A 20,891-nucleotide genomic window follows, 5' to 3' on the forward strand; every position below is an offset into this window, starting at 1 on the left:
TCACATCTGTTACTGCTCTTTGCCAGCCACCTGATGCATAGGGTCATTGGCCATACTGGGAGCGCTTTGATGGCTCTTACTAATGTGCACTGAATGGGCATGTGGGACTTGTATCACAACACTAGAGACCCTGAAGGTCATTCTCCATGAAGACAAAAGTAAGGTGATTGACAGGAGATAAAAAGCTGGAGGAGAGGAATTGTGGATGATTTGACAGAAGCGCTTGGGGATGAAGACAGAACTGGCTGCAGATAAATGGGTGATAAGAAAAATGATTCTGAACCGAGATATAAGGTTGCAAAGAACAGAAACATGCTGAGAAGAGAAACAAAATGGGAGAAGGATACAAGGGAAACTTTAAAATAAGGAGTTTAAAAAATGAACTGAAAAAACCAAGGATAAAGAGAAGATTGAAAGATGGGGAATAAAAAAAGAGGGCACATACTATTCAAATTTTACTGTCTACTCTTTAAAGCCATGAATGGAGACAGCCCAACTTATATGAACAACCACTTTATCCGAACTACCACAACCAGGCAAAGGAGAACCCAGACATCCATGCACCCCTCAATCAGAGGCGTCAAATGCAAAAAAATGTACAATGGCCTACTGGCCACGCAGGCAGCGAAACTAGACCGCCAACTATCCAATCTACTAACCACGACACCAGACTACAAAACTTTCAGAAAAGAAATAAAAACCATGCTATTCAAGAAATCCATCAAAACAAACTAACACCGCAGGAAGCACTTCAGTCCCCTGAAGTAACCCGTTCAACTCTGTAACTTTTCTGGAAATGTCGAGATAACCTCTTATGTAATCCGTCTTGAACTGCAAGGTAATGGCGGAATAAAAGTCACTAATGTAATGTAATGCAACATATGTAACAAGTACTTGTATACTTTTCTTTTTTAAAAAATAAGTTTTATTAAGTTTATAAAATAAATTTTATATAACATCCAAAGTGTCATCATCATAAATCTACAGAACAAACATTACTACAAGTATCTCTCCAACGTGGTATAGAATCATCATAAGGGAGAAGGGAGAAAAAAGAAGAGGAGAAAAAAGAAAAATCAAATAGTCAAGTCAAGAGGAAGGAATGAGGTTTTCCATGACATAACAATCTAGATACACCCAAGGTGAACGAAACTGAGAGTTCATAGGGAGGCTGTTACCTCTGACCATAATTGTTTGCTCATATTTTGTATAAAGACACACAGAGTTCCACCAAAACATATAATTCAACGGTGGTGCTGATTTCCAATTTTTCAAAACATGCAAAATATCAATAGCTAACAGGAAATCAATCAATTTAGGCGGACAATCAAGAGCAGTAAAACAAGGATGTTGTGAACGAAATATTATCACATCAATGGATATATCTGCAGAACATTTGACAATGTCCTTGATAGTTAACCAAATTTAGATGCAGAATGGTTTAACCCTATCACAGTGGAAAAGCATATGAGTTAGGTTGCCCTCATCCTTATTACAATGCCAATAGGTACAATAGGGTCTCAGTTTCGCTTTGCATGCGAAGCGGGGTCCAATTGGTATGCCACATTAAGAAGTATAACTACAGTGGTACCTTGGATTACGAGCATAATCCGTTCCATAATCCAAGCTCGTATCAAAGCAAGTTTCCATTATTTCCTATGGGGAAACTCGCTTTGAAACTTGCTTTGATACGTTCCCCTCCCCCACATGAACCGGCATTGCTTCCCCCGAAGGCCCCCCTGCGATCCGGCACCCCCCGACACGATCGGCACCCCCCTGACACGATTGGTCACCCCCCTGCCACGATTGGGCACCCCCCGCCGCTTCTTACAGTCATCTGGGCACCGGCACTGGCATGTCCTGTGCTTGGTGCCGGTGCCCGAAGATCGTCCTCTTCCTCTGCTGGGCCTTGAGCATCTGCGCATGCTCAAGGCCTGCGAGTTCACGTTTAAACCCAGATTACCTGGGTTTAAAACAGCTATTTGAAACAAATAATAATTAAGAAATACATATATATATCTATAACAACAAACCCTAGCCGCGCATGCGTACTTTAAACGCCGTGCCTCCGTGCCTCCACATGCGCAGTAGAGGAAGCTGCTGAGCACGGAGGAACCGCCGACCAGGGAAGCGTCTCAGCGCAGTGGCAGCAGTCCTGACCCGTCAACCCCCATTCCTTACCCAAAGCAGCAGCTTCGGATGTGGTAGAAGAAAGGCCCTGTCGGGGCTCGCCGCAAACAGCCTGTTTACAGCGCTGCCACTTCTGCTTTGGGTAAGGAATGTGGGGTTGGCGGGTCAGGACTGCTGCCGCTGCTACTGATACTTGGGTGGGGAAGGAAAGAGATGCCTGATTGGGAGTTGGGGCCTGGGTTGGTGAGGAGAAGAGAGACATGGGACAGCCACTGGAAAGTGAAAGCCACAGCTGGAATGAGGAAAGGGCAAGGGATCCCTCAGCTGTCACTCTGGAAGGCGGCTTCAGTGAGGGTCTGGGCAGGGAGAGAGACAGAAAGAAAGAAAAATAGACGGCAGGAGAGAAAGAAAAAGAAAGAAAGATAGGCGGGGCAGGGAAGAAAGAGAAAAAGAAAGAAAGAAAAAATGATAGATGGGGCAGGGAAGAGAGAGAAAAAGAAAGACAGACATCTATTCTAGCACTTGTTAACGTAACGGGCTTAAACACTAGTATATATATATATATATATATATATATATATATATATATATATTTTTTTTTTTTTTTTTTGCTCTTACCAAACCAGGCCTGTTGGTCCCCCTGAACTTCTATGGCCAGCCCGAAATCAGCCAGTTTCACTGCGGCACCCTTGGTTTTGCTTGCCAGTAGCAAGTTCTCTGGCTATGGATAGGTGGGAAGAGAAAACCATCATCATTAAAAACATCCATTTTTCTTTATTTCTGTTTCTTGTTCAGAAATCCTTTTTTTTTTTTTTTTTTTCCAGCTACCACCCATCTACTGTCTCTGAAAAAAATAAACTAGTTATTAGACAGGCTCATATACTCATACAGGGATACATTAAACCACAAATAACCTCCAAGTATGTCACGAAACTCATGCGACATATTATAAACACTCAAAGCGCAAGCTTTATCATCAAGTGAAGCTTGAAGCACTGATAAAGCTTGAGCTTTGAGTGGTGTTTCTGAAAAAAAATCTGTCGGGGAGAGACTGATGCAACTCTGCTAAACAAATTTGCTAGACTAACTGACTTTCGAAACCAATGCAAGAACCAGAGAAACACTTTATGTTACCCTCCACCCACAAAGATCATAATATTCAGCAAGTGATTTTGAAAATGCTGTAAATACTGGCCCTGCAAGATTTCCCCAATTATCACAATATACAGAGACAGGATCAGTAAGGTGCTTATCACCTTGCCCACACATCAGTCCTCTACTCCTTCACAACACTATTAGCAGTACCTACTCAGGGGCAGATTCTCAAAACTAAAATCTGCCTTTAATGTGCTCGCTAAACCGGTTCCAGCCAGTTCAGCGTGCAAGTATTTTAGTGGTGGATTATCAAAACAACTTACAGAGGTCTTTTTTGAGTTTTCTAGCAATCTCTGATACTGCCATGCAAATATAGTACAATGAGGTCATCAGTATTAAAATGATCACTCAAGAGCGATTCTCTATAATCACCAAGTGATTCTCTAACCTCATTGTGCCACATTTGCAGCCAAAATTTACCGATATGTCTGAGCTGCTGTTGCCTTACTTTCTGATCAGTGCCTCAACGCTGATTGGCTCAAGCACTGACAGGAAAGTAAAGTTTCACAGCTCAGACCCCCCACCCCCATGCAAATTAAAATAATACTGTAATAAAAAACTCCAAACCAAATTGAAGATCAGCAAGAGAGATGCTTACCCTCTCCTGCCGCCAAGCAATGCCCCCCCCCCAACACCTTCCTGGCAGTGGAAGAGATGCCCACTCCTTCCCGCTACCAACCAATGCACTCCCGACAGCCCTTGGCAGCAGGAGAGATGCCCACTCTCTCCTGACACCAAGCAACACCCCCTCCCCACCGATAGCGGGAGAAATCCCCACTGTTACGCAATCCCCCCCCCACACCGCGCCTCCAATGATCCCTACTCTCTCTCCCTTATGTGCTTGGCCAGATTCTTAGGCCCCTCCCCAGATGCACTGGGGAGGAGCCTAAGGCTAAGCCCAAAGAAGGGGCCTTAAACAACCTAGGCCAGTCAGATCCTCAAGCCCCTCCCTGGTGCATGTACCAGATGTAATTCTTGGAAGACCCCTGGCTTGCCCGTCATAGTACATGTTAGATTTCGATTTCTTATACATCCTGTCTAGTTCATCTAAGCATCTAACTAACTGTTTCCATCACTTCTGGCATTAATAACTTAGTAGCACAGAAGGAGTTGTGCACCAAGACATCAAATGCTGGACTGGACTGCATGTCTGCCAAAAATGTGAAATAAATTAATAGTAATGGAGAGATGTTAAATATTGGGCCAAATATATACAATTAATTTGCTCCCTTGGAGTTCTGTAATTGGATTGGCTGGTGGTGCATTTGAATAGCAGTTATATGAATGGGGTACAGACTCAATATCTGCCTGAATTTATTATCTAATAGAAGTGAGCATAAACTTGAGAACTGTGTGAATTAATTGCCTATAAAAATGTGCACATACTTGACTTTAAAATATTCTCATGGCATTATGATCATTTGAAATGGCAGTATGAAGGTGGTGTTCTGCACATTCTGAAGATCGTGTGGTTCCTGGTTGGAGAAAGACCCTTGGAAGCAGGCCCAACACTGGAGGATGGAAATGCATTGGCTTCATATTTTATTCACATCAAACATTTATGACTGCATGTTAAATAGAGGCAAAGCCCCATTTTCCATAAACTATCTAGGTTAGAAATGAAAAATCCAAATTGAGGCATTCACAATTTCCAGCCTAATTTCCAGTGGGTATTTCCGTACAGTTGCAGCAGAATCAAACATTTTCTAAAAATACATGCCTATTGGAAGAGCAGCATCACTCCCTGGGCCTTGTACAGTATACATAAGTACCAGGGCTTAAATATGTAGGTGCCGAGGTTTGCTACTTGCACATTAAGAATCATATTCCAGAAAACTATAGTTGTAAGAGAAGACAGCTACTATTTATCACTTATATAGCGCTGCAAGATGCATGCAGCACTGTACATTTTGACAGAGAAGACATGACACAGAGGGTTGGGGATGCAGAACCCAAGGTGAGAGGAGTTAGGGCAGTGTTCCCTCTAAGGTGAGCTCATGAGTGATCGCTCACTATTTTCAGTGGCGTCGCTCATACGCTTTCCCCTGTCGCTCACTCGAGGGCGGGCAGAGGTGAGAGGAAGCGGCGGCAGCCTGTAGTTTAAAGTTAAAAGATGCAGCGGCGGCTCCTCTCAAGATCCCCGAATGCATCGGACTTCCCGACGCAGGTGGGGATTCATGAGAGGAGCCGCTACCACGTCTTCTGTGTCCTCCAAGGACGGGGGGGGGCGGTCCGCCCCGGCTGTGCACCCGCCCTAAGGCTGCAGTCGGAGAGGAAGTTCGGGCCAGCCAATCGCTGCCTGGCTGGGCAGAACTTCCTCTCCGACGGCAGAATTGACGTCGTGGGAAGCTGGTTGGCCCGATGTGAAGCAGAGAAAGCTTCGGGCAGCCGCGGCGGTGGCTTTGGGGCCTGTTTCTCCCGATGGTGGCAGCAGTGGCTTTGTGGAGGGTAGGGAGACAGAAGGGAAACAGAAAAAAAGAAAGAAAGGGCAAGGAGAGAGGAAGAAAAAGTTAGGGGAGGGAATGAGGTCTGGAGGAGAGGAAGCATACAGGCTGAAAGAAGGGAAGAAAGATTGGATGCAGTCAGAAGATGAAAGTGCAACCAGAGACTCATGAAATCACCAGACAAGGTAGGAAAAATGATTTTATTTTAAATTTAGTGATCAAAATATGTCTGAATTTATATATGCTGTCTATATTTTGCACTATGGCCCCCTTTTACTAAATCGCAATAGTGTTTTTTAGCGCAGGGAGCCTATGAGCGTCGAGAGCAGCACTGGGCATTTAGCGCAGTTCCCTGCGCTAAAAACTGCTATTATGGTTTAATAAAAAGGATGGGGGGTATATTTGTCTATTTATGTATGGTTGTTACTGAGGTGACAATGCATAGAGTCATCTGCCTTGACCTCTTTGAATAAAACCCAGAATAGGAATGATAATTAACATTTTCTCAGCGTATAGTGTGCTTTGTGTTTTTTAATTTTATTGTTGGTAGATCATTTTGACTTGGTCATTTTAAAGTAGCTCACAAGCCCAAAAAGTTTGGGCACCTCTGAGCTAGAGCGCTGAAGCTGTGTATTTCTATTTTATCCCCCCTTTTACAAAACTGTGGAGCATTTTTTAGCGCCAGCCGTGGTGGTAACAGCTCTGATGCTCAGAATTCTATGAGCGTCAGGGCTGTTACCACTGTGGCTAAAATCCACACTACAGTTTTGTAAAAGGGTGAAGGGTTAGTTTGTGATGACATATTCCATACTAGGCGAAGGTGTTTTCTGTGTTCTGTATGTTCGAAAGACATGGTTTTCTGTTAGGATTGACGGTGTAGGATTGATCTGTGCTGGTCTGGCTTGTTTAGTTTTACAATGGGTGTATTGATGTATTGCTCACTGCAATATGTAAGATGCTGCCTTTTCCTAGGTACTCATGTGTGACGTGTGGTTTGTTACTAAAAATCATGTTTTTCTTACAGATGGGGGGGTGCCAAAAAATGATGGGCCCCGGGTGTTACATATGCTACGTACGCCACTGTATGTAAAGATACCAGAAAGCTGGCGTAGTAAAAACTTTAAGTAAATTGTTATTCTTCTAAGCTTTGAGTATTTAACCCTCCCACAATCTCATGGGCACTCATTTCAAGTTTCAAGTTTATTGAGATTTTGATTTAAACGCAATATCAAATATTTTCAATGCGTTTAACAAAAATAAATTTGGGGAAATAAATAAAACCATTTGAACAATAAACATACAAACATATCCATAGATGATTAAAATTACATAAGGAGTACAAGGATAAACTACATTTGTTTAAAAATGCGTCCTCCGCGCCTGCTCATAAATTTGTGGAGTATGTAACTTGTCGCTCATGCATATTTTTTTTGCACACACCTCATCAATCCTTAGAGGGAACATTGGTTAGGAGTCGAACTAAAGAGCCAAGCTCCTAAAAGCAATTTTTTTTTTTTTACATTTTAATGGTCCTTTTATAATACCAGAGGCCTAAGCATATATAGATGTGGTCCCTATTCATAAAAGTGGTCACAGGGATGAAGCAGGAAACTACAGGCCGGTGAGTCTCACTTCAGTTGTTGGAAAAATAATGGAAGTGTTGCTGAAAGAAAGGATAGTGTACTTCCTTGAATCTAATGGGTTACAGGATCTGAGGCAACATGGCTTTACAAAAGGTAAATCGTGCCAAATGAACCTGATTGAATTTTTTGATTGGGTGACCAGAGAGCTGGATCGAGGACATATGCTAGATGTAATTTACTTGGATTTCAGCAAAGCCTTTGATACAGTTCCTCATAGGAAGCTGTTGAACAAACTTGAAGGGCTGAAGTTAGGACCCAAAGTGGTGAACTGGGTCAGAAACTGGCTGTCGGACAGACGCAAGAGGGTGGTGGTTAATGGAAGGCGCTCGAAGGAAGGAAAGGTAAGTAGTGGAGTCCCTCAGGGTTCGGTGCTAGGGTCAATCCTGTTCAATATGTTTGTGAGTGACATTGCTGAAGGGTTAGAAGGAAAAGTGTGCCTTTTTGCAGATGACACCAAGATTTGTAACAGAGTAGACACCGAAGAGGGAGTGGAAAATATGAAAAAGGATCTGCAAAAGTTAGAGGAATGGTCTAATGCCTGGCAACTAAAATTCAATGCAAAGAAATGCAGAGTAATGCATTCGGGGATTAATAATAGGAAGGAACCGTACATGCTGGGAGGAGAGAAGCTGATATGCACGGACGGGGAGAGGGACCTTGGGGTGATAGTGTCCGAAGATCTAAAGGCGAAAAAACAGTGTGACAAGGCAGTGGCTGCTGCCAGAAGGATGCTGGGCTGTATAAAGAGAGGCGTAGTCAGTAGAAGGTGTTGATGCCCCTGTACAGGTCATTGGTAAGGCCCCACTTGGAGTATTGTGTTCAGTTTTGGAGACCTTATCTGGCGAAGGACGTAAGAAGACTTGAGGCGGTCCAGAGGAGGGTGATGAAAATGATAGGAGGCTTGCCCCAGAAGACGTATGAGGAGAGACTGGAAGCCCTGAATATGTATACCCTAGAGGAAAGAAGAGACAGGGGAGATATGATTCAGATGTTCAAATACTTGAAGGGTATTAACGTAGAACAAAATCTTTTCCAGAGAAAGGAAAATGGTAAAACCAGAGGACATAATTTGAGGCTGAGGGGTGGTAGATTCAGGGGCAATGTTAGGAAATTCTACTTTACGGAGAGGGTAGTGGATGCCTGGAATGCGCTCCCGAGAGAGGTGGTGGAGAGTAAAACTGTGACTGAGTTCAAAGAAGTGTGGGATGAACACAGAGGATTTAGAATCAGAAAATAATATTAAATATTGAACTAAGGCCAGTACTGGGCAGACTTGCACAGTCTGTGTCTGTATATGGCCGTTTGGTGGAGGATGGGCTGGGGAGGGCTTCAATGGCTGGGAGGGTGTAGATGGGCTGGAGTAAGTCTTAACAGAGATTTCGGCAGTTGGAACCCAAGCACAGTACCGGGTAAAGCTTTGGATTCTTGCCCAGAAATAGCTAAGAAGAAAAAATTAAAAAATTTAAATTGAATCAGGTTGAGCAGACTGGATGGACCTTTCGGGTCTTTATCTGCCGTCATCTACTATGTTATAGATGTCACACAAGGCTTCTAAAATGACTTCCTGTAACACTAGCTTTTCACAGGCAAGTGGGGATGCAATGTATCCATGATATAGTCTCTTCACAATGTTGATGCCTTTGAATGTAATATTGTCCTGCACACTAAGCTTGTCGCAGCAACTATACGAGATCTCGGGGGCCTTTTCACAGATGTCTGGCCAGCCATTTCAAACAACAGATGTTAAGCTTTATAGCTCTTTATCACATAGTCGATGTTCTTAGACTCTCTGCAGTCTTTTCTTCGTGAAATGGGAATATAATTGGCTTGATTAATGCTTTCAATATCCTTTTTGTGCCTCTCTCTGTTCCAGTAGGTTTAGGACTTCATATGCTAATCGCTCACCATTCTGTTGCTTGAGTAGTACAATTTATATATTTTGTTCTCTTTTTGGTAGGTTATATCTAAATTGCGGCACTGTTGGTTCCGATGTTTCCTAAAATTTACCTCAAAAAATTTGTCAACCTTTACTTGCATGGATTTTTTATCCCCTGGTATTAATCAATTTTTTTTTCATACATAAATGATTGCTAGTATCCTCTTTAAATCTGTCTCTATATCACTGTATCGCAAACTGTGTGCCATAGCACAATAATGTGCCGCCAGACACCAGGAAAGAGGAGAGTTGACTACCTAAAGATTTTGTTGTTTGTACTTTCCTGCTCATGGATAAAGGGGGGAAGGGGGAGGAGGCTGATGGATGCTATGAATCCTGGGGCCATAAGAGCCCAGGCCCTAGGATAAGTTTTCGTTTGGGACTCTCATAGGATTTCCTTTCCTCCTGTGATAAGAACAGAGTAGGAAGATAGGATGGTGGATGGGGAAGGAGTGGGGGATAGAGGGGAATTTTGTACTACAAGGAGTCCCCAGGTTAAGAACGAGTTATGTGTTTAAAGTTGTTCTTAAGTAACTCATAACTTGTAGATTTTTAAGATTCTTGGTGCTTACCTCTGCTCCCAGCTGATAAATGGGCCAACTGTCCCTACGCCAGTGTTCCCTCTAAGGTTCAGCATGCATAACCACACACTGTTCTTAATGTGGCCATGCTTCATTCCTGAATCTGCTACAGGAGAAGTGTAGGAGTCTATGCCACTGAAAATACTGCTTAGTGAAATCAAATGAAGCTGCAACCATGTTCTTAAGTACGGCTAAGAACACATCTGTTCCTGAAGTACTTAGGTAACTGGCCTAAACAATCTTAGTCCTCAACAAATAATCTTTAGAACTGTTATTCACTAACTCTGAACTATGTTTATTCCACTCAATCTGTAACACCTTTAATCATTGTAAACCGCATAGAACTTCACGGTCCTGCAGTATATAAACTATTATTATTATTATTATTATTAATAAAACATAAACATTTGCTTATTCTCACGAATCCAACTCGCTCGCTTGTGGTGGCTTTGGATCGTATAGCGGAATATGGGTTCTACTCGGGTCTTACTGATAATTTAGATAAATCGATGGCTTTTACCATCTTATCCCTCCATTCATCATTGGTGGAGGATGCATTTCCTTTACAGTGGGCAGATAAAGCCTTTAAATATCTGGGTGTACACATTCCATCTGATCTTTCCACATTATACGCTTCCAGTGTGACTCCATTGCTCCATTCTTTAACTGTTAAATTGTGTTTGTGGCAGGGTGGCGTTACTGAACATGATTATTATTCCCACTTGGCTTTATGTTTTTCAAGTTCTTCCTCTCTATTTGTTGCAATGAGACGACACCAAATTTATATGCCTGATTCAACGCTTCCTGTGGCGGGGACACCACGCTCGCTTACCCTATTCCCAAGTGGCACACCCACATTATAAGGGAGGGGATTGGACCTGTTGAATCTTTGATATCTCACAGCAGGATGTGGTATGCGCCATATCAATGACTTTTTCAGGGGTAGTTCTGATTTTTCTAACACGCCGCCCTTGGAACTTGCGTGTTTTCAGAAGTAACATTTTAGTGCTTACTTGCATTCTGTACCCTCCTCTTACTTTTCTGATGTGCAACTTTGGGTGTTTGACCTTCCCTTATGCAAGATTTGGAAATGGGTGTGCAAGTTTCATTGCATTAGTGCCCGTGAGTCCCCCTTTCTGCCTATTTGTGGAAACAAAAACTTTTTACTAGGTATGGAGGACTCACGGTTTACACAGTGGGAGGCAAGGGGGTTATAATTTTTATTTCATCTGGTGAAGGTCTATGGCACAATGAAATCATTTGTGCAATTGTGTCGGGACTAGTGATGCCCGATTCAGGAAAAAAAATTCAATTTCATTCGATTCAGCCTATTGAATCGATTTTCCTGCCCAATTGGGTGGTTTTTTCCAAACATCCTGGTGGGTTTATTTTATAGCCTCTTCACCCTCTTCTACCCACACTGTTCCTGTGGTGTAAACAAAATAAACAAAAAAGACTTTTCCTCTCTCTATTAAATCCTAGCTCACGTTTGCGGTCCAACACCAGCTCTGGAAGGATACACATTTCAAATCTGACATACTGTAATCACAAAACAGAAAATAAAATTATTTTCCTACCGTTTGTTGTCTGGTCATTTTTCAAATCTTGTTGGTCCCATGTTGGTCTGGTTGTCTTCTGATCAGGCTCTCCTTCTTTCTCCTTGCTAACCATCCATCTTCCATCTCTGTCCTCCCCTTCTGTTTCCCTTTCCTCTCCCGGAGGTCTGGCATCTTTCCTTTTTTTCATTTCCATCGCCCCGCAGCTGCAGCAATGGATCCCACCATCCACAGATCCACCATCTCCCCTTTTCATCCAGCATCTCTCTTCTGTGTCCCTGTTCCTATGCTCCCTTCATGCCCAGAATCTTATCTCTCCCCATATCCAGCTTCTTCTTTCTCTCTTCCTTACCTCCTGTATCCCCTTCCTCAGGTACAGGCTTTCTCCTACTATCGCTCCTGCCATTCTGCACCTTGCCCACCTACTTTGGAGCAGTATCTGTCCCTCTTGTACCCTTCCCCTTGTGGTCTTGCATTTCTCTCTCCCTCTCCCTATTAGTCCAGAACCTCTCCTCTGCTTTTCTCCCCCTCTTTTTGGTCTCTCTCTTCCCTTCACTTCACCCCAGGTCTGGCATCTCCCCTCCCCTCTCTTACTCCTTCCTCCTTCTCCCTCTGCACAGGCCTGCCTCCCCACCGCCAAAGTGGTGATGGGTCTTAAGCGCACGAGACAGACGCATGCCAATAAACGAGCGCCGACAATTCAGCACTGCAGAAAAACCTTCTTTTAAAGGGCTCCGACACTCTACTTAATAGGGATCGTGCTGACGTGTTGGGGGGTGTGGGGGTGTAACCCCCCACATTATACTGAAAACTTAACTTTTTCCATAAAAAATAGAGAAAAAGTTAAGTTTCCAGTATAATGTGGGGTTACAACCCCCCAATCCCCTCCAACGCCATCACAATCACTATTAAGTAAAGTGTGTGCGTGGGGGGGGGTTTCCCCACCAATACCCCCGTTGGAGCCCTTTAAAAGAAGGTTTTCCTGCGGCTCGCTGAAGTTTGCGCTGAATTGCTGGCCCGCGCACTTAAGACAATGAACCACCAAAGGAACTCCTCCTCTCCCTCTGCACAGGCCTGCTTCCCTGCCCTGAAGGCCTGCTCCCCGCCACGAAGACCTGTTCTCCTCCACAAAGGCCTGATCCCCCCAGGAAGGCACTTTCTCTCCTCCTCCCCGCTGAGAAGGCCTGCTTCCTCCCCCCCCACAAACAAATGCCTGCTTCCCCACTGCTTTGAAGGCACTTTTTCTCCTCCCCCCCCCCCCCCCGGCCGGGAACGAACGCTGCTCCCCCTGCCCCGAAGGCACATTTTCTCCTCCCCCCCGCCAGGAATGAACGCTGCTCCCCCCCCTGCCGTGAAGGCACATTTTCTCCTACCCTCCTCCCGCCGGGAACGAACGCTGCTTGCTCCTCCTGCAAGCCTGCACCTTCCCCACCTCCTTACCGTTAATAGGGCAGCTTGCAGGCTCGCTGGTGTTATAGCGATCCCTGCAGCTGCCCGTGGTCCTCATCGGTATGTTCTTCCTGCTATGTCCTGCCCCTGCTCTGACGTCAGGGGCAGGATCGCGGCAGAGAGAACGTGCTGCTGAGGACCATGGGCAGCTGCAGGGATCGCTATAACACCAGCGAGCCTGCAAGCTGCCCTATTAGGAGGTAAGAGCGGGGAAGCTGGGGGAGGTAAGAGCGGGCAAGCTGACTGACCCTCCCTCCTCAAGCAAGAGGCAGCGCTGCAGTTCCTGCTTTAGGAAGGCACGGGGGAAGGGTCGGCCATTGAATCGGGAGGCCGATTTTTTAAAAAAATTGAATCGATTCGAATCGTGAATCGGGCAGCACTAGTCGGGACTATGGCCTTACCTCTGTGGATAGCTTTTCCTATCTGCAGATCCAGCATTATGTGGCTTCCTTGAAGAAGGAAAACTTATGTTCTAGTAGACAGGAATTATTGTCTATGGCCTAAACCTTCGGATCCCAGATGAAAGTTCCCCTCAAATTTCATCATAGACATTTGAAGGATGAGACTCCCTTGCCTGACTACGTTAAGCTCCAAACATCATGGTCTCAAGATCTGGCCATGGTGTTGCCAGAGGATATACCATTAAGTGCTGTGGCCAGATTATCCACTTTGCGGAAGTATATGTATTTTTGGGAAATGCAATATAAATTAACATTTTATATTTATGTGTCACCACATAGGGACTATTGTGCTAAGTTTCAGCCTACAGTTTCGGCTACTTTAGGCCACATGTTGTGGTCCTGTCTAGCTGTTCAGGCCTATGGACTAGACTTTTTGCATACATTGGGACTCTTTGGAGGGTGACTACTCGTGGGTAACAGCCACCGTATCATTCTCTACTTCACAGCTACCTGGGAGCCCTTCTGGAACATAATGATTCCTGTGGCCAGAAGCCATGTTTTGAATTGTTGATTGTGTTGATTTATGCCTGAACTTCTGTTTTACCTTTCTATGAATGGTGTAGGGGACTCCGGACTGGGGTGTTGGGGGGTGTTTTTCAAAACTTGTTATATGAAGCACTGTTCATCTGGCTGAACTCTTGTACCTTTGATTTATTGTTGGCACTAATAAAAATCATTTAAACATAAAATCAATGAAAATGTAATAAAATTCATAGCCCATAGAGAAGCTTTGATTTCATTTATTAAGAAAGAGCCTGCGCAGACCTGCCACTTAGCTTCTTCCTTGCACTATATGGTGTCTGCTTGCCTACTGACCATATCCTAATTGCTATAGTACAGCTATAGAGGATATTATTAAAGGTCCTTGCTACCTTCCTCTCCTAGGGAAGGGAAGGCTATTTACTAATAGTGCAACATTGTTTGGCATGAGAATACTGTTACTCCCAACATGACAGGTCATACAGATAAATGGGATAAGTAAATCTTCCTCTTCTATTTTTTTGTTTTTCCCCTTTTCTATTCTGGCTTAACATGTCTTCCAATAATTCACTGTTGTGTAATTTATTCACTCCCTTTTGTTTGTAGTTCTTCCAACAATTGGAAAGATATTATCGTTAACCATACTTTATTTACTGGGGTTTATTAAACATCTTTTTAAGAAGAGATTCACCCAAAGCAGTTTACAATACATCGATTACTGTAAACCACCAATATTGACTTGGGAGGTGGTATAATCAATGTACAAAATAAATAAAATGACCAAATTTGGAATACCTTCATCTGACATTAGCCTCCCAGCTAAAAAAACAAACTATCCACTCACAATAGCATCCTTGGCCAACTACCACCTCAAATGGGTCATATTGCCCTCACCCCTATTCCCAAGACCCAAAACACAGATCTTTCAAATCCTTCAAATTACAGACTCATTGTCGGCATCCCTATACTTACTAAACTTCTAGATGTGCATGTCTGCAAACAATTCTTAACTTATATTAAGAAATTTTCCTGCCTCTATCCCTCACAGTTCAGGTTTCACTCTCAACATAGCACAGAAGTTCTTCTATTAATCTTAAAAACCAAAATCAAACAAACTTTAAGCAAGGGACACCAGGCAGTTCTACTCCAATTTGATATATCAGCCACCTTTGACTTAAGTCAACCAAGTTTCAAGTTTATTAAAATTTTGATTAAATGCAAATCAAGATTTCTAAGCGTTTTATTAAAAGGAGGGAGACAAAATTGACAGATATCCACTGAACAAACACTTGACTATACTATTCAAATTTGCTTGCACCTGTTTCAAGCAAGTCTGGGGACTAGCACCTTCATACCTACAAACTCACTTCATCCTACACAACCCCACACGAGCGACCAGAAACAAAAACATATTTGCATACCCAAAGATTACGGGCTGCAGATACAAATCATTCCTGGATAGAACCTTTAAGTTCCAAGCGAACAGACAGCAAGTTTGGCTGAAAAACTACATAAACGAACCCAACCTGTCTTACAGTGCATTCCGCAAATCGATCAAAACCGCCCTATTCGAAAAATTCACGGACTAAAATCGTCCCCTCCCGCACTAGGACTCCCCTCCCTTTAAACGCCTTTCTTTCTTTCTCAAGATGCCCCTCATGTACTCAGATATTCGCTATCCATAGTACTCCAATTCAAATGGAAGTTCTAAAGAAATACTCAGTTACTCATTACCCATTGAACCCCAATCTGTCACTTTCCCCTCTTCACTATTGTATTATATTTAGACTCATTGTACGATACTGTATTAGACTTATGTATGGTGTTGTCTTTAGACTTATTGTATTGTATTATATTTAGACTCGTTGTATTATATTGTACTGTGTTGTATACACTCATTGTATTGTATTGTATTGTATTGTATTGTTTTGTCTTGTATTGTATGTTGACTTATTGTATTGTATTGTGACCTTGTTATTCGCTGAATGTCCAGCCTTCTTACAGTGTGAACCGCCTAGAAGTCACCTGACTATGGCGGTATAGAAAAATAAAGTTATTATTATTATTATTATAAACAGATAGGAAATTTGGGAGAACTACAAATTTAAAGAAAAAGATACAAAAAAGGGAGACCACAATAGGAAGGGGAGGCAGTTAGAATTATTGAAGAACTCAGACTATAATTATGATCTGTTTAGGAGTCATATGCATCCTGGAAGAGGTAAGTCTTTAGATTTCCCTTAAATTTGGCTAAATTTTTCTCTGCCCTGATATACAGAGGTAAGTTGCTACCTACCTATTTTTAGCCAAACTAAATGAAATAGGAATTGAGGGCACTGTTCTAAGCTGGTTCAAGGATTTCCTACAGAATAGGAAATACCTTGTCTGGAAAAATGGAATATTCTCCAGAAACTGGAAAGTATTCTGCGGCATCACTCAAGGATTGTCACTTTCCCCAATACTATACAACCTCTTCATGAATTCCTTGGGTCACATTAATTTCAACAACAAATGCTTACCATCTTATACAGATAACATCCTCCTGCTTATCTTGATCAAACACAAAGAACATGATGTGTCTCAAAAAATATTCAATGGCATAGACAAAATACATACCTGGGCTACAATCAAACTCAAACTAAACACAACAAAAGCAAGTGCCCTATGGTTTAACACCTCGCAAACAATCCCTACAACTGTTACACTACCCTCAGGAACCTCTCTAAATACAGACAAAACCTCTAAGGTCCTCAGAGTTAAACTCGGTTCTACCCTATCTAATGATCTCCAATCTATGGGAAAAAAACCTTCTATAGCATGAGACAACTAGAACTAATCAGATCCTTCTTCCATGATCATCACTTTGCCACACTGACACAGATACTTGTGCTATCCCAAATAGACTATTGCAGGGGTGCCCAAAACATCGATCGTGATCTACCGGTCGATCGTAAAGGCAACGCCGGTAGATCGCAGAGCCAGTGTTCTCCCTAGCATATTCCCCTATGGACACTGTCTCACCTTTAAAGTAATTATGGCAGCCTGCAGAGCAAATGCAGTATGCTGCTGTCAGCCTCTGTAGCACGTTCCTCTGAGGCGGTCACACCCCTGACATCAGAGGAGGTGCGGGACCTAGCAGAGGAAACATGCTACAGATGCCGACGGCAGCCTGCTATGTTCACTCTGCAGGCTGCCGTAATTACTTTGAACTTGTGGTAGTTAGGCCCCGAGGGAAGAACGCAGGTGAGGGGTCCAGTCTGAGGGAAGCAGCGGAGGTGAGGGAAGTAGCGAAGGTAAGGCCCCGCACGTTGGAGTAAGACTGTGCCCATCGTGAGGGCCTGGTGGGATGGGAGTTGCCTTAGAGACGCTGGATCGGGGGGGAGACAAAAGGACCTTGAGGAGAGGCAGGAAAGCCACTTGAACCAAAAGGGAGGGGGATGACAGGGCAGATCCTGGACTACTAGAAGGGTTAGAGAAGGGAAACACCCTTAACCAGGGAGAGAGAGATGCCAGGCCCTGGGGAGGGGGAAGACAAAGAGAGCGAGAGAGACAAAGACCTGGTCCAAAGGTGGGAGGACTCAAAATGTTCGCAGAAGGAAGATAAAGATAGGGAGAAACCTGAAACAAAGGGGAGGCAGAAGAGAGGGGGCAGATGTTGGACTATGGGAGGTGCAGACAGAAGAGACAGAGGGGGAGAGACCTTGAGAAAGAACAGAGAGATGTAAGATCATAACAGAAGAGAGAGGGAGACATGTTGCCAATAGGGGTGGAGAAAAGAGGAAGAAGGAGCTTACCTAAGATGGCGGATTGGGAGTAGCTGCGGAGACGCCGTCGTGCTCATCGTGTGGATTTCCTAGAGTTATGGTAAAAAGAAAGTCTAAACTTCGGGTGTTCCCCGTTGAGGCAGCAGCACCATTGGGTCCGATGGATGTCTTTGTAGAACGCGGCTTACGAACGTTACAACCGGAGGGTGCCACGGCTGGAGAGACTGCACAGGCTGAGGTGCGGGATCTCTCCTTTGAGGCTGTCATTCTGTCCCCGGATGAGCGAAGACCGCCTTGCTGTCCCGCTGCGACGGAGGAGTCGATTGTTGACTCACTGGCTCGAGATGCCCTCTTGCTGTCCTCTCTGTTTGGGAGGACTAACCCCGGAGGGGGGGAGGAGGAGCTTCCAAGATCACAGCAAGCGGTGAGGAGTTCACAGCAAGCCCGAGGAGACTCTTCAAGTTCACTGATGGCTACAGGTATTTCAGTAGCCCAAGAAACTCTTTTGATAAATGAAGTGGTATCTGGTTCAATGGGCATTGCAGGGATTCCTGGAACTGAGATTGTTCCCTTGCAAAGGCCCAAGGTGATTACGATGGAATCCATATGGGAGGCCATATCTGGTATGCAAACTTTACTGGGGAGTCAAATTTATCTGTTGATAGTTTGGATAACACATTTTCTAGAGAGGTTGGATACGGAAAATCAGGTCCCTGCTACCTTAATAGTACAGTTTGCAATTGACTCAGACAGGGATTGGCTGCTTAAAATGTTTTTTAAGCATAGAGATGTTCCATTCATGACAAATATAATTAGGATGTACCCTGATGTATCTCGCTCGACCCAGAAAAGAAGAAAACAATTCTTAATATTGAGACCACAGGCTGTTCAGCTAGGGGCGACCTTTGTCCTAAGATATCCCTGTAAATGCGTTTTGACATATGGGGGGAATAGATATGTATTTTATGATCCACAGCATTTATCTAAATTTATTTCTGATAGAGTCTTCATGAGCTGCCTTGTTCTCTTGTTAAGCTCAACATATTGGTTCAAGAGCACTCAAAACGCCTATCTTTTTGCCTTATACTAATTGCCTTGATGACTTATTTCAGTCTTTTTCATTAGCCTCGTCTCCAAAATTGTGGACTAATAATGCGATGTATATTTTGATATTCCTTAGCTGTTTGGAATTTTGATTTAATTTCAATTTACACTGCATGTTTTCTTTTATTGACTTGTAATTATTGTCAATTATTAAAATTATAAATAAAGAATTCAAAAAAAAAAAGAGAAAAGAGGAAGAAAAGTTGGACTCCTGGAGGGACAGAGAGAGATGTTGGATGGAGAATGGAGCGTGCCTTAGTAAAAGATCCCCTTATATCCTATATAATAAAAGGCTAGCCGTGCATGTGCACTCCTATTTGCGTGCTTCTGTGATCAGTAGGTCTGTGGTCGCAGGAGTGCGCATGCACGCTTATACATCACCAGCCGCCGATCGCCTCCACAAGTCGGGACCGCAGCCAGCCGCCGATCTCTGTTCCTCCAGCGGGGGGGAAGGGGGGGTTTGGGAGGAGAGGGATCGTGGCCGCTCAGCACCCCCACTGATGAGCCCAGCAACTTTCCACTGCCCGGAACACGAGTCCTTTGCCACCCCCCCTTCCCGCGGGCCCGACTACAAACCTGGCGATTTAAGCAGCGTGTGCAGCAGTCTTCACACGCTGCTTCGGGCCCTTCTACTGCTCTAATTTGCTCTTCCGCGTCTCTGATGATGTCATCAAGGATGTGCCAGAGTACATCAGGGCAGTAGAAGGACCCGAAGCAGCGTGTGAAGACTGCTGCACACGTTGCTTAAATCGCCAGGTTTGTAGTCGGGCCCGTGGGAAGGGAAAGGGGGGGCGGTAAAGGACTCGGGACTGCGGGAAGGGAAAGGGGGTATAGGAAACGCTAATGCTACTGCACAGGGAACTGGTGTGGGGTGGAGGGGGAGGGATTGCTGCTTTGGACAGACAGAGGGAGGAAGGGAGACGGAAAGAAAAGAAGAAAGACACAGGGGCAGGGAGATACACAGAAAGACAGACAGACAAAGGGGGCCAGGGACAGAGAAAGACAGAAAGAAAGACAGCGGGAGTCGCGTCAGGAGGGGTGCGGGGTGCGGCAGAGGGAACTTTTCCAATGGGTGCAACTGGGCGGCTGTCGGGAACCTCTGATCAGGGGCAGAGCAAGGTAAGTGTATCATAGGGATAAGAAGGAGGAGGGGGGAGAAAAAGGAAGGGACACCTACTGCTGGACAGGGGGAGAAGGAAAGAGGTGCTGCTGGACAGGGGGGAGGTAAAACAAAGGGAGAAGGGCTGCTGCTGCATAAGGAGAGCAGTGAAGAGGTAGTGGTGGACACAGGGGAGGTAAAAGGAAGGGACAATGGACAGGGGGAGCAGGCAAGTGGTGGTGATGGACAGCCAAGGAAAAAGAAAGACAGAAAGAAAGAAAGCAGCTAAGGAGAGAGAGAGAAAGAAATAAAGACAGACACACACACATATTCTAGCACCCGTTAAAGTAACGGGCTTAAAGACTAGTATATATACATTAACGGGTGCTAGAATATATGTGTGTGTGTCTGTCTTTATTTCTTACTTTCTGTGTCTCTCCCTGCCCATCTCTCTCTTCCTTTCTTTCTGTCTTTCTCCCTCCCGCTGTCTGTCCTTCTTTCTTTCTGGTTCACTCTCTGGCACCCTGTCTGTCTATCTTTCTTTCTTTTTGTCTCTCTCCCTGCCTGCTGCCTTTCTGTGTGTCTGTCTTTCGTTCTAATGCGCTACCTGCCTGCCTGTCTTTCTGTCTCTCCATGGCCCCCTTCTGTCTTCCCTCCCCAAAGCAAACAAAGATTGCTCCCAGACCCCCTTTCCCTCTCCGTCCCCTCCACTTCCCTGTGCAGCAGCAGCAGCATTTCCCTCCCACCCTTCCCTGTGCAACAGCAGCATTTCCTGCCCTTCCCTGTGCAGCAGCAGCATTTCCCCCCACACACACACTACCGTGTACAGCAGTAGTATTTCCCGGCCTTCCCTGTAAAGAAGCAGCATTTCCCCACACACACATTTCCCTGTGCAGCAGCAGCATTTCCTGGCCTTCCCTGTGCAGAAGCAGCATTTCCCCTCACACACACACTTCCCTGTGCAGAAGCAGCATTTCCCCCCACACAGCAGCATTTCCCCCACACACACTTCCCTGTGCAGAAGCAGTACTTCCCCCCCAAACACACACTTCCCTGTGCAGCAGCAGCATTTCCCACCCTTTCCTGTGC

The 20,891-nt window shown here is 44.5% G+C and overlaps 1 protein-coding gene across 19 annotated transcripts in view; it reads right to left on the bottom strand.

Annotated features, from left to right (window-relative positions):
* Positions 1 to 20,891, bottom strand: part of CAMK2G (calcium/calmodulin dependent protein kinase II gamma) — a 543,897-nt gene that overhangs the window by 208,827 nt on the left and 314,179 nt on the right. For all 19 annotated transcript variants that reach the window (XM_033940484.1, XM_033940503.1, XM_033940486.1 and 16 more), the window contains one exon: positions 2,749 to 2,851. In XM_033940484.1, the coding sequence (XP_033796375.1) occupies positions 2,749 to 2,851 (103 nt within the window). The remainder of the gene's footprint in view (positions 1 to 2,748; positions 2,852 to 20,891) is intronic.

This window comes from Geotrypetes seraphini, chromosome 4, assembly GCF_902459505.1.
Source record: "Geotrypetes seraphini chromosome 4, aGeoSer1.1, whole genome shotgun sequence".
In the NCBI taxonomy this organism is placed as follows: domain Eukaryota; kingdom Metazoa; phylum Chordata; class Amphibia; order Gymnophiona; family Dermophiidae; genus Geotrypetes; species Geotrypetes seraphini.